The sequence below is a fragment of the Rhinolophus sinicus genome, chromosome 14 (genome assembly GCF_057876585.1).
Source record: "Rhinolophus sinicus isolate RSI-liver-muscle chromosome 14, RSI-T2T, whole genome shotgun sequence".
NCBI classification, from domain to species: Eukaryota; Metazoa; Chordata; class Mammalia; order Chiroptera; family Rhinolophidae; genus Rhinolophus; species Rhinolophus sinicus.
This window is the reverse complement of record NC_142514.1, coordinates 149,366,964-149,378,521: the sequence shown is the minus strand read 5'-3', so window position 1 is coordinate 149,378,521 and position 11,558 is coordinate 149,366,964. Positions and strand designations below refer to the sequence as shown.

General features: G+C 47.7%; 1 protein-coding gene across 1 annotated transcript; it reads right to left on the bottom strand.

Annotated features, from left to right (window-relative positions):
* Window positions 1–2,605: 2,605 nt before the first annotated feature.
* Window positions 2,606–8,918, bottom strand: RASSF10 (Ras association domain family member 10). Its single transcript, XM_019729463.3, has one exon. It carries the CDS (start codon window positions 7,228–7,230, stop codon window positions 5,731–5,733), a length of 1,500 nt encoding a protein of 499 aa, XP_019585022.3. The 5' UTR covers window positions 7,231–8,918; the 3' UTR covers window positions 2,606–5,730.
* Between the last annotated feature and the right edge of the window lie 2,640 nt (window positions 8,919–11,558).

Here is an 11,558-nt window from a genome sequence, read left to right as displayed (position 1 = left end):
TCATGCCAACACTGTTTGAGATAGCAAGGACTTGGTAACAACTTAAGTGTCCCTCACGAAGGAATATATCGATTAAAGTGATGGAACACCATGCAGGTCAGAAAATAATTAGATCTACATATTGCAATGTGGAGTATTCACAGGAACGTAATGTCATACGGAAAAAGACATAATGAGCTTTATAGCCCAATAAAGGTCATGTATATTAAACATAAGCACACAGTTTCATTCTATTTTTCAAGGATGCATACACATACGTGAGTAAATGGATTGAGTCAGCACAGTGCTCAACTTCAGGGTTACCATTCAGTTTCCTATGTGAATGGTGCCCTCTGGAGCATGATTTCAGAATGTAACATGAATGGTGCCCCCTGGAGGTGTGCAATATGCAAGCTATGAATACGTAAAATGGTTTGGAAGCTCATGGATTAAACACACTGGAATTGGTGCCTATGGTGGGAGTAAGAAAGAAAATGGGAGTATACGGGAAGAAGGGGAACCTGCCGTGAAATAAGATACAAGAGGGCCCTTGCATGAATAACCTGAATGAACAAAGAGGATCCACTCAATTCTGTGGTCTTAAGGTGGGGGAGGGGGAGGGAAGGGTGGACCTGGGAGAGGGGTCTTGAGCTGGATAACCAGCAACCTAATAAATCCAGTTAAGAAATGTACATTTTAGCCTCAAAACTGTGGGGAATCCTGGAAGAGTCTGAAACAGGAAACGTTTTCATAGGAATGGGTAAGGGGCAGAGGCTGGGATAGTGTCCTTCAAAGTAATCCATGCTCAGTCTCCACATGAGCAGTGGAGTCAGCGTGGCCAAAGACACCCTCAGTCAGGTGTGCCTGCCTGACACAGAAGTCCTCGGAGGGCCCAGCACACCCTCCCTTAACCCTATGTCACCTTCCAGAGTGACTATGAATAGTGCACTGCTGTCTGCCCTGATGGCCAAGGAGTCCATGTTGCTGACGATGCACCTGTGCCCTTGGGGCCTTCAGTCAAGACCTCCATGCTGATACACAGGATATTAATTTTTTGTGAGAATTTTTTTTCATTGGCAAAGACTTCACCTCTCAGACAGATGCCTGGCTATGTATGCAGGAATTTCTCCTCCTTTGTCTTTTCCTAAACCCTCACCTGGAACATACTTATTGGCTCTATGATTTTGAGAAAAATCACTCCACCTCCTGGGTGGCAATACTTGGACAAGATTTGATCATCTCTGAGGCTCTTCCAATACCAACCCTCTGGGACTCGTGAGGGATCTTTTTTTCTGGGTGTGCCAAATACTTCATGGGTATAATGCGCCTGGTGTGACATAACAATTTGGCACAGGTTTTGGAGTCGGGCTTGGGTTAGAATCCTGCATCTGCTACTTACCAACTGGGTGGCCTTGATTTCTTTATCTGTAAACCTAGAGGTTAAAAGTTCTGTCTCATGAGATGAATGCAGAGACAGTACATGTGAAAATACTCAGCACCGGATGTGGCATTTGGAAATTACTCAAAAAAACACATTTTTTTCTCCATCCCTTTCCTATTTACGAGAACACATTTAACAAACATTTTCAGAACAAATTTCACAAATGTCATGATCAAATTTTCTCTTTTCCATAATTTCAGGATGAGCTCAGGTGTGGTATCCTGTCTAGAAAGAAATTCCTAGGAAAATCTAAACTGTTAATTAGAGGCTGTTAATAAACAACTGGGCTTGTGTATTTATTTTGACTTCATTTTTGATACGGCGGGTAAGGAGAAGCACAAAATCACATGCGATGTATGACATCACCTTCTAAGCATAGGAGCTTTTCTGCTTGACTCAAGATGAAATAAGATAATGAATATTTTCTTTTCATAAGTCTGGTTATCTTATTTGTAAATCCCCTTAATCTCGCTCGTGTGGAGTTTTGGCCCCTCCTGCTGAGAGAGAGACCATGCTATTACTAAGCAGTGCTCATGGAAAGCAAGAAAATGGGAAGGAGAGAAGGTGCCATGTCCTCTTAACATTTCTGGGAAGATGACCTGCTCTTTCTATTTTAAGGATCTTTTTAAGTCAGTGGTTGCCAGATCCGGGTTCTTGGGGCCACCAAGAATTAATTCATTAATTTTGATTAAAATATTTTCTTACCAAAATATAGTTATCTAATGAAAGTCAAAGGGTGATGAAATAGGCACTGGCATGCATAGTGGATTGTAATTAGAATAAATCTTTTGAAAAGAAAGCAGTTTGGCAATTAAGTATCAAGCATTTAAATGTTTGTGCTCTTTGAGAATTCTCTTTCTGGGAACCTATCTGATTGGGGGAGGTCTAATTAGGGAAACGTGCACAAAGAAGCTTTTCACAGTGTTATTTTATAACAGTAAAAAATATTGGAATCTTAATAACAGGAGAACAGTTACATGAACTATGGTGCATCCAACAAATGGATGGAGCCATTTACCAAGAGTCAGTGAGAACCTGAGCATAAAAGCACGTATACAATCTCATTAAAATAATATATATTTAAAAAAATAAACAAAATATGAAATAATCACAATTCAAAAGATCTGGAAGGAAATATACCACATTTTGGTAGTGGTAAGCTTTTGGTAACAAGATGTCGAATCATTTTTCTTTCTTTTTACTTACATTGTTTTCAGGTCCACCATAAGGACTATTGTATATCACTTTCCTAATTAGTAAATTGTCATCAGCAGCAGCAGCAGCAACATCTTGTTTTATAAAGAAATAAACAGAAATGCCATATGGAATCTTTTTGGTTTGGTCAGATGGCCAAGAATGGGGTAATTAAGATTAGATACAATAAATTGTATTAATTCCAAAAAAGGATGGGGCTGGCTGGTGAGAAGCCTACTGTGCTTCATACTCGTCTCCCCAGGATTTATTAGCCTTGGAGAACAGGAGAAGGGTTACTTTTCCCAGGGGCACTGAAATCCTAGTGCCGCTGTATTCACTGCCATGCATTCATTTTCATTCTTAGTGCCATGATGATCATAAAAGTGAATGCAATTTTTTAAATGTCTAGCACTTATTACCCACTTTCTAGGCACAGGCACTGTCTTGGTGCTTTTTATACCCATAATTCACCTTTCTCAGGCTTGCAAAATCTCTTAGTAAAAGGAACCATTGTCTCCTTTCCTTTTCCCTCACCTGTTCTCCTTTCTCTTACCCACACAGAGAGTGCCTTTTGAGGATATAATTGATTTGGATAAAAGAAAAAATGGGCAGACGGGGCCACCTTTTGTTATAAAACAAAGGCTGCTTGGTGCCTGAAGAGTTGACTGGAGAGGCATCTTCAGGTGGCCAGGACAGGAAGGTTCTGGAAAGAAGGCACCAGAAAAATTCCCACAGGCCTTCTCCCTGTGATGTGGCTTATTTGCTTTACAGGCTTCAGGCATATTTGCTGACGTCAGCAGCCTGTCAAAGTTTAAAATAATAATAGTGAAAAGGAAAACAGCCCCTTTCTGTCAGGCAGTCCTGTTCTGCCAACTTCTGTGTTCTCTTTTGAGTTAATGAACGTCCAAGAATCACCTCCCCTACCACCCTGGGGGGAAAAAAAAAGCACAATAATTTTAAAACCACTAGGTCAGCCCATTGCCAGCATAAACCATTCAGACAAGTCGCGTTTGTCACACTCTAATGAGGATTTTACCTCTGCCTCAAAAGGAAAGCTATCATTAGGCTTTGTGTTTATGGGATCAAATGATTGTCTAGGGACAGTGGGTTCCTTTCGGTCCCTTCCTCATTTTAATCATGCTCAAGACCAAATACATAGATGTTTTCTGCATCAGACGAAACTAAAAAACCATAATTATGCCAGCTAATGTCTTCTGAAAACATCAATTAAGAAACCGGCCTTTTAATTCCCATTTTACTTGAAAATTTGAAAATATCCACACATGTTGTAATAGCACGGCGGTGGGGGGCGGGGAGGCTGATGGCTGACTCTCAAAAAGAGACAGTCCACGCGGCTTGCGGAGGTCAGGTGAGCAGGCCCCCATTGGCAATAAAGAGACAGAGAATCTCTCCAAGGGAAGAAACTTCTCTATAAAACAAGACCTCTTAAGTTATCTTCACATGTAGTGTTGAAACTGGAGCCAGCCCCTCCTCAGTTAGGTTGATACCAGGCTTCTGCACCAGGCTGGCACCACACACACACCCCATTGTTAACACCTCCTCAGGACAGATTAGATCCCACATTCCTCAGAAGTACTGAGCTCCAGAGGGAACACAGCCAGCAGAGCAGGCTCCTTCCACAGGGGCAACAACTAGCTACAACTGATAAGTTTTCATTGAAATAACTGGACTGATTACACTGAGTCCCCACCAGGGTTCTGGAGAAAGGGAGGGAGGGAAAAAGAGAGAGAGAGAGAGAGAGAGAGAGAGAGAGAGAGAGAGAGAGAGAGAGAGATTGAGAGGTTGCACTTGCATCTCCTGGAGAGTGCAAAGGTGTGAGCCAGACAAGAGTAATTCAAATCATTACCTCACTTTGATATGCTTTTATCTACGGCTGCAGGCTATTGGTAATCAAACTATTCACCTAAGGTGTACTATTAGATGTTTGATTGTATTTTTTCTTTTTCAGGCCTTATCTAAGAAACCCTGGTATTTACACGATTTCAATTTCGGTTTGCGCAAGTAACATTAATTCCTGACCAAAGATCCTGAAGGTAGACTTAGGTTTGAGTAAAATATGTTGAGGTCATGGTTGGTTTTAATCATGTAACTCAGTTCAAAAGCGGAACTCTAACAAAGAGCTTTGCTTTCAAGTCTTAGTTTCAATGGGAGTGCTTATTAAACAGCAAATTTAGTTGTACTTAACTTGAATCCTGGAACTTACCTTTTATTTTTTTCTGAAATAACAGTGATTGAGCGGATGAAGGGGCAATATAAATGAAAGGACAACACGCATACCTTTTGGGAGGCAAATCCCAAAGAGCCAGATTAAATTTTAACCAGAGATTGTGTCTGTCATCTGTATCTCAAAAGGGTTACGTATGGCTTTTGTAACAATAAAAGGTTATTTTGGAAAAAGGATCTCATTTTAACATATACTGTATTTACTAGGAGGAAATACGGGCTTAGACTTCGATACAGTTCAGCCTTTGAAAGAAACTAAAAGGCAAACAATTTAGCAGATGGGTAATTCCCAAATCTGCAGAAATGTAAACAGGCAGGATTTTGGTGCCTATGGATTTTATCAAAGATGTAAGTAAGGCTGAGACCAACACCAGTGCCTCGTCCTCTTTGGCTAGTTTTAACACGTTCACAGTCACAATTAACATTCAAGGAATTTCCTTTTCATCCAAGTGTTTCTTTTAAAAGCATTTTATGCCACAACCTAAAATTCTAGCTGCCATCAGTCCTTCCCATACAGAAGAGTAGTGAAATCCCCATAATACCCTTTTTTCTGTTTTTGAAATTGGGTCGGACTACGTCCTTTTCCCTGGGGCATTTGTTTTCCAACTTAAGGGGTTCTCACCTTCTCCCTCCTTCCTTCCCCGAAAAGAGCTTGGATTGAAGACCAGGCTTCCTCGTGCTACACCCTCCTCTACACTCAACCCGAGCCAGAGGAGCGCCGCTGCCAGGCAGGCGTCCCGAGCCCTTCCCGGCCCCGTCGGAGCGCTGCTGAGGGCCAGACGCCCGGCCCACCCGCAGCCTGGTTTCAAGTCCCCGCCCCGGCTTTACAAGAAAGTGAGATGCGTCCGTCTCCCTCTCGGGCCCTGCTCTTCCTACACAAGGGATTCACACACGGGCACCGAGTCCGAGTCCTGGCTGTGCATAGAGCTCAGCCCCGTGTCCGAGTCCTCGTCGTTGCCAGGACAGCTCTTGGCCAGTCCGCGCGCCTGGTCCACCCACACCTCAGCGCAAGCCTGAGGCCGGGGTTCCCGCGAGGGTGCGCCAGAGCCTGGAGTCCCATCAGGCGCTGTCGTCGGCTCCAACGTGTGCAAAGTCTGGAGAAGGCCCTGCAGCTCCAGCTCCTTGCTGTCCCATTGCTGCTGGCTGTAAGCCAAGTCCGACTTGACCGCCTCCAGGTCCGTGTTGAGCCGGAGCCCGATGTACAGGCTGGTGCTGAGCTGCGTCCGGACCCGCTCCTGCTCCAGCAGCAGCTCGCCGTCGAGGCTGCTCTCCGGCTCCAGGGGCTCCTCGCGCGCTGCGAGCTCCTCCTTGCGCCGCCGCATCCACCTCTGGTTCAGCTCCTCCTGAATCTCGGCCGAGAGGCGCTCGAGCAACTCCTCCTGCTGGTCCCGCTGCTCCTGCAGCCGCAGCAGGTCGTCGCAGCGCCGGGCAAGTTCCTCCAGCGCCGCCGCCTGCGCCTCGCCGTCCAGGGTCGCCGCCGCCGCCGCCTCCGGGTCCTCCCCCCGGCTGGGCCCGTCGAGCTCGGGGCCTGCGCCCACCAAGTAAGTGTCCTGCACGTAGTTGACGCCATGCCGCCGCATGCGGTCCAGATGCACCTTGGCCTCGTAGCGATCGATCTCGCGGTCCAGCTCCCGGAGCCGCTGCACCTGCTGACGGATGGTGTGGTCCTGGGAGAGCACCAAGTGTACCAGCGTCTCCATGCGCTCCACCGATGCACTCTCGGTGGCCCGCGGCGACGACGAGCAGGATGAAGCTGTAGACGAGGAAGTGGACGAACAGGGCGACGACGGCTGCTGCTGGCGCCGCCGATTGAGCTTGGCCAGTTTGCGGAAGGCCTTGCGCACCACCCGCCGCTGCTTCTCCTGGGTCATGGCCGGGCTGGGCCGCGCCGGGACCCCCCGGGCCGAGCAGGGGCGCTCGCGACTGCGCACCACGCGCGCTTCGGCGCTGCGGGGACCGGTGTTGGGCAGCGACGCCTCGCTGCGTACCAGCACGAAGCGCACATTCTCCTGCTCGTCGCCCCAGGCGGCCCAGAGGCGCAAGATGCGCGTCTTGTTGGGCAGGATGCGCTCAAAGCCCCGCCACTTCTCCACAATGCAGTAGCACTGCGGGGGCCCGCACAGCAAGCCCGGAGGCAGCACCTCGTCGTCGTCCTCGTCGTCCTCGTCCAGGGGTTTCGGCAGCTCCCCCGGGCCTGGCGGGTCGCCGGCCGAACCCCGCCGCCGGCCCCGCCGCTGCTTCCGTCGTCGCCGGCTGCCGTCTTCCAGGAGCACCCGCACCACGTCCGAGCAAGTGGTGCGGCGAGAGAGGCCGGACACCAGCTTCTCCTCCTGGCAGATCCACACCGATATCTTCTTCTCCGATGGATCCATGGCGCAACCGGGAAGCAGGTGGCAGGCAGGGCGGGCTGGGCCCCGCTGGAGCCGCAGGGGCAGCGGGCAGCTGGGCAGCTCTGGAATAGGATAGGAGCGCGGGACCCTGGCCCGGGTCAGCACTGGCCCTTCTCCCTCTCTACGCACCGAAGGCAAGCAACCGCGTGGGCTAGAGCGGCTGCGGCTGGGCTCGGCACAGACGGCGCGGTTCCCAGGGCAGTGCCACGGAGCTAGGGCTCCAAAGGCTCTGGCTCTGCCCAAGACTCCCGGGGCCTCCGGGTTTTGCTCCTCCCCACGTGGCTCCTCCCCTTCCCGCCCCCAGCGCCCAGAGCGGCGGCCTGATCTCGGGAGGCGCAGTGCCCAGACCCGCCCCTCAAAGCTTAGCCATGCCAGGCGCGCCCAGTCCGCCCCTCTGCAGCGCTGCCCCCAGTCGGGAGATTTGGCCCCTTCCGCAAACTCGCCGCTAGGCTGCGTGTGGGATCAGAGGACTGGGGAACCCCTGTGCTGCAGAGCCTGGAGCCCGTGCCTAGGCAGGGATGAGCTCTGCGTCCTCCCTTTGCCCAGTGGCTCCTCTCCTTAAGTCTAGAACTTGCTCGACGATGCATCTTGACTTTCCTGGTCCCCAGACCCAGTTCCTGGTCCTTCAAGGTAGGGATGTCTGGGGAGTGCCCCTTGCAGACAGGGAAACCAAGGCATGCGGTGTTTCTCACAGAGACAATTACTGATATTGCATGACCTCCAGCAGGGAGCTGCCTTGAACGTGGACGGCCTTCCAGGCTTCCTTCTCAGGAAGCAATATTTGCTTTTTTAAGGAGAATAAGATGGGGCAGTGTGCTTTGTGAGCAAGTGAAGTATAGATGCACAGTCACAGAAGGATAGGGGTGTGTTCTGAGAAATGCCTCCTTGGGCAATTTTGTGGTTGTGTGAACATCATAGAGCGCCCTTACACAAACCTAGATGGTGTAACCTACTACACACCTGGCCTGTACGGTACAGCCCATTGCTCCTAGGCCACAAGCCTGTACAGCATGTTATTGTACTGAATACTGTAGGCAACTGCAATACAATAAGTGTGTATCTAAAAATAGAAAAAGTACCATAAAATACAGTATAAAAGATTTGAAGTGGTATATCTGTGTAGGGCACTTACCGTGAAGGGAACATGCAGGACTGGAGGTTGCTCTGGGTGAGTCAGTGAGAGTGGAATATGAAGGCCTAGGACATTACTGTTGTCAGTAAAAGGTTGGTGTCACTAATCCAATTCCAACAGGAGTCTCCAGTCTGGGTGTGATAAAAGGACAAACGTTATTCAGGTAAACAGTTTGCAAAACAACGGAACACAGCTTCTACTGGAAACATAAGTGCACTCCAGAAGACAAACAGGAGGCCCACTTATATAAAGTGCCTGCCCTGGGTCCTGATTGGTCCATTTTTATGCAAATGAGGAATCCAAATTTGCTCAGTTTGATTGGACCAAATAGCACTGTCGTGATTGGTTGGATTCACGTGTTCTTATTAGTTATTATGGAGCTGCTCTGATTGGTCAGTGCAGATACAAATAAGGATATAATTGTGCAGCTCTAATTGGACAACAGAGGCAGGTCTCAACCCATTGGTTGAAAGATGATTTGGGGAACACTTTTATGAGGGTTGGCTCACACAGCAAGAACACTGTGCAGAAGTCTGGTTGTTCTGTCTGTGACTTTCCCCTGAAATGCAGAGTGTGTGAGAGGCTCCTGTCAGGAATGGGGGCTAGACTGATTATGAATTGGAACCCAATTAACCACAAGGAGTCCTTGGCAGGTATATTCCTTCTTGGGGTCAACACTGTACACTACTGTAGACTTTATAAACACTGTACACGTAGGCCATACTAAATTTATTAAGCAACATGAGATTAAATCAAGTCAAGCACAAGAGAAAAATGATACAATCAAAAGACTCGGTAAACACAAGATGTCTGATGCTGCTGCGTGTAACAGGGTGTACTGTTTTACAGCAAACCTTTCTTTACAAGTAGAAAGAGTACACTGTAAAATAAATAATGATAAAAAAGTATAGTGTAGTAAGTACATAAACCACTAACATAGTTGTTTATTATCATCATCAAGTATTATGTACTGTACGTAATTGTATGTGCTATACTTTTATACAACTGGCAGCACAGTAGGTTTGTTTACACAAGCATCACCATAAACACGTGAGTAATGGCTACAATGTCAATAGGTGACAGGAATTTTTCAGCTCCATTATAATGTCATGGGACCACTGTTGGATATGAAGTCCATCGTTGACCAAAAACATGGGTTATGTGGTGCATAACTGCATAATGGTCTAGGTTGGAGGGGCACATTCAGAGGCTGCTTCCGGTTCCCTGCAGAGTCATGTCTGTGGCTCCCCACACCGCCTCGGCTTCCCACAGCCTTCTTGGCATGGGGACTCCTGATTCTAGTGAGAGTTTGGGGCCCAGACCCAAGTCACAAGGTCTTTTCCCACATCTCACCTACAGAAAGGGAAGCCTAGTAATTACCGTGACAGTTTCTGGTATTTTCCAGCATCCAGATGTGGTCAAGATAGGAGCCAAATTTCACAGCTCAAGAAAACCAAGGATACAATGCAAATGAGCTTGTTTCATCTTCAGGTGCTGATTATGATGGTCCCTTGTGGGCAGGGCTTGCCTTCAGCTTATCCTTGTGAGCACAGGTTTGATAATGTCCCTCCCTTGCTTCAAGACCTTGGGGGCTCCCCTTTGCCTTCTGAATACAGCACTTTTATTTATTCCCTTATTCACTTGGTAAATATTTATTGACTACCTACTGTGCTTCAGGCACTGTGCTGGGGGTTTGATGATGAACAAGTCACAGCCTGACCTGCAAGGAGCTCACAATCTAGTGGAGAGCACAGCTGAGTAAATGTTTCCCACACAGGGTCTTCTGTGATCTGATGAGGGAGAGCTTGAGGTGCTAGGGGAATGCTGGAATAACATTCAACCGAATCTGTGAGCGTCAAGGAAGGCTTCCCTGGGGAGTGTTGTCTTAGGCAAGACGGGAAGCACCATTTCAGTCTGCCAAAGGAACACCAGATAGAGGGGAGGAGGCAGGCAGCATTCCAGGCAGAAGGAACCGTATGTGCAAAGTCAAGGAATGAAAAGAGCATGGCAATTACTGGAGCTTCCAGGGGTTTAAGGGAGAGGAATGTCTAAGAATGAGGTTGGATGAGTGTGTGAGCATGAGCCGGGTCAGGAAACACCTTTAATTCTATGTGTCGGTATTTGGACCTACCCTAAGGGCAGTGCGAATCCAGACAATGTAGATTCTGAGGTCAGACTGGATTGAGGGGGAATTTCCATCTCCCTAGCATGGTATCAAGGTGGGGGAGGGGGTCCCATAATCTGTCCCAGCCCCCTCCCTCAACTCCTCCCTCTTAAGCCTGGATATCCCTTTCTTCTTCCCCTCTCACACATGATCATTAGGGCTTTGTTATCAGGTGCCATCCCTACTGGATTTCCAGTTCCACAGGGGTAGGGATCATCTGTTTTGCTCACTTTTGAGCCCTCAGCATTTAGCACAATGCCTGGCACATTCTAAGTTCACTCAGTATCTGTTGTAAACAAATGGATGAAGGAATGAGTCCTACATTATAGCAAGTCAACACCTTGCTCATACAGAACAGAATCTGCATCTTAGTGCTTCATACTTTTGTACCTGCTTTCCCCACTAACTAGGATCCCTCTTAACTGGGAAGCTGCTAGTCAGCCTTCAGAAGTTCAGCTCGAAAATCATGTGCTCTGGGAATCCTTTTTCCCCTCCTCCAAGAAGAATTAGTTCTTTGCTCTTCTTCTGCCTCTCTGAATGCAGAGGTTACAATGTGTTGCCATGCATTTATAAATGTCTGTTTTACCCCACAAGACTTAGCTTTTTGAGAGAGTGGATTGACTATCCTATTTATATTTTGCTCCCCAGGACCTAGAGAGTGTCTGGCACATAGTAGGTCCTTGATCTTCCACTGAGATATTGTGCTACCCTCCAGGTTATTATAGTTTCTTTCTAGAGGCAGACAGATTTGTGGAATCCCTGTTTGAGGAATGATACATATGAAATTTATTCTGGGGTAATGAAAAGGTAGAGTGAGGGATCAAGGGATCCTGGGAAGGTTGAAAAAGGTGGGGCTTTAATAAGTGGAGAGAAGGGGTTGAGGATATCCTTGGTGGAAGAAATTACACACATTAAAATGCTAAGGTGGATATGTACATGGTCGTGTACCAGTGTTTTAGAATGGGGGTTCTGGGGGCACCTGCCTAGATTTAAATACCAGCTATAAATTTTCTA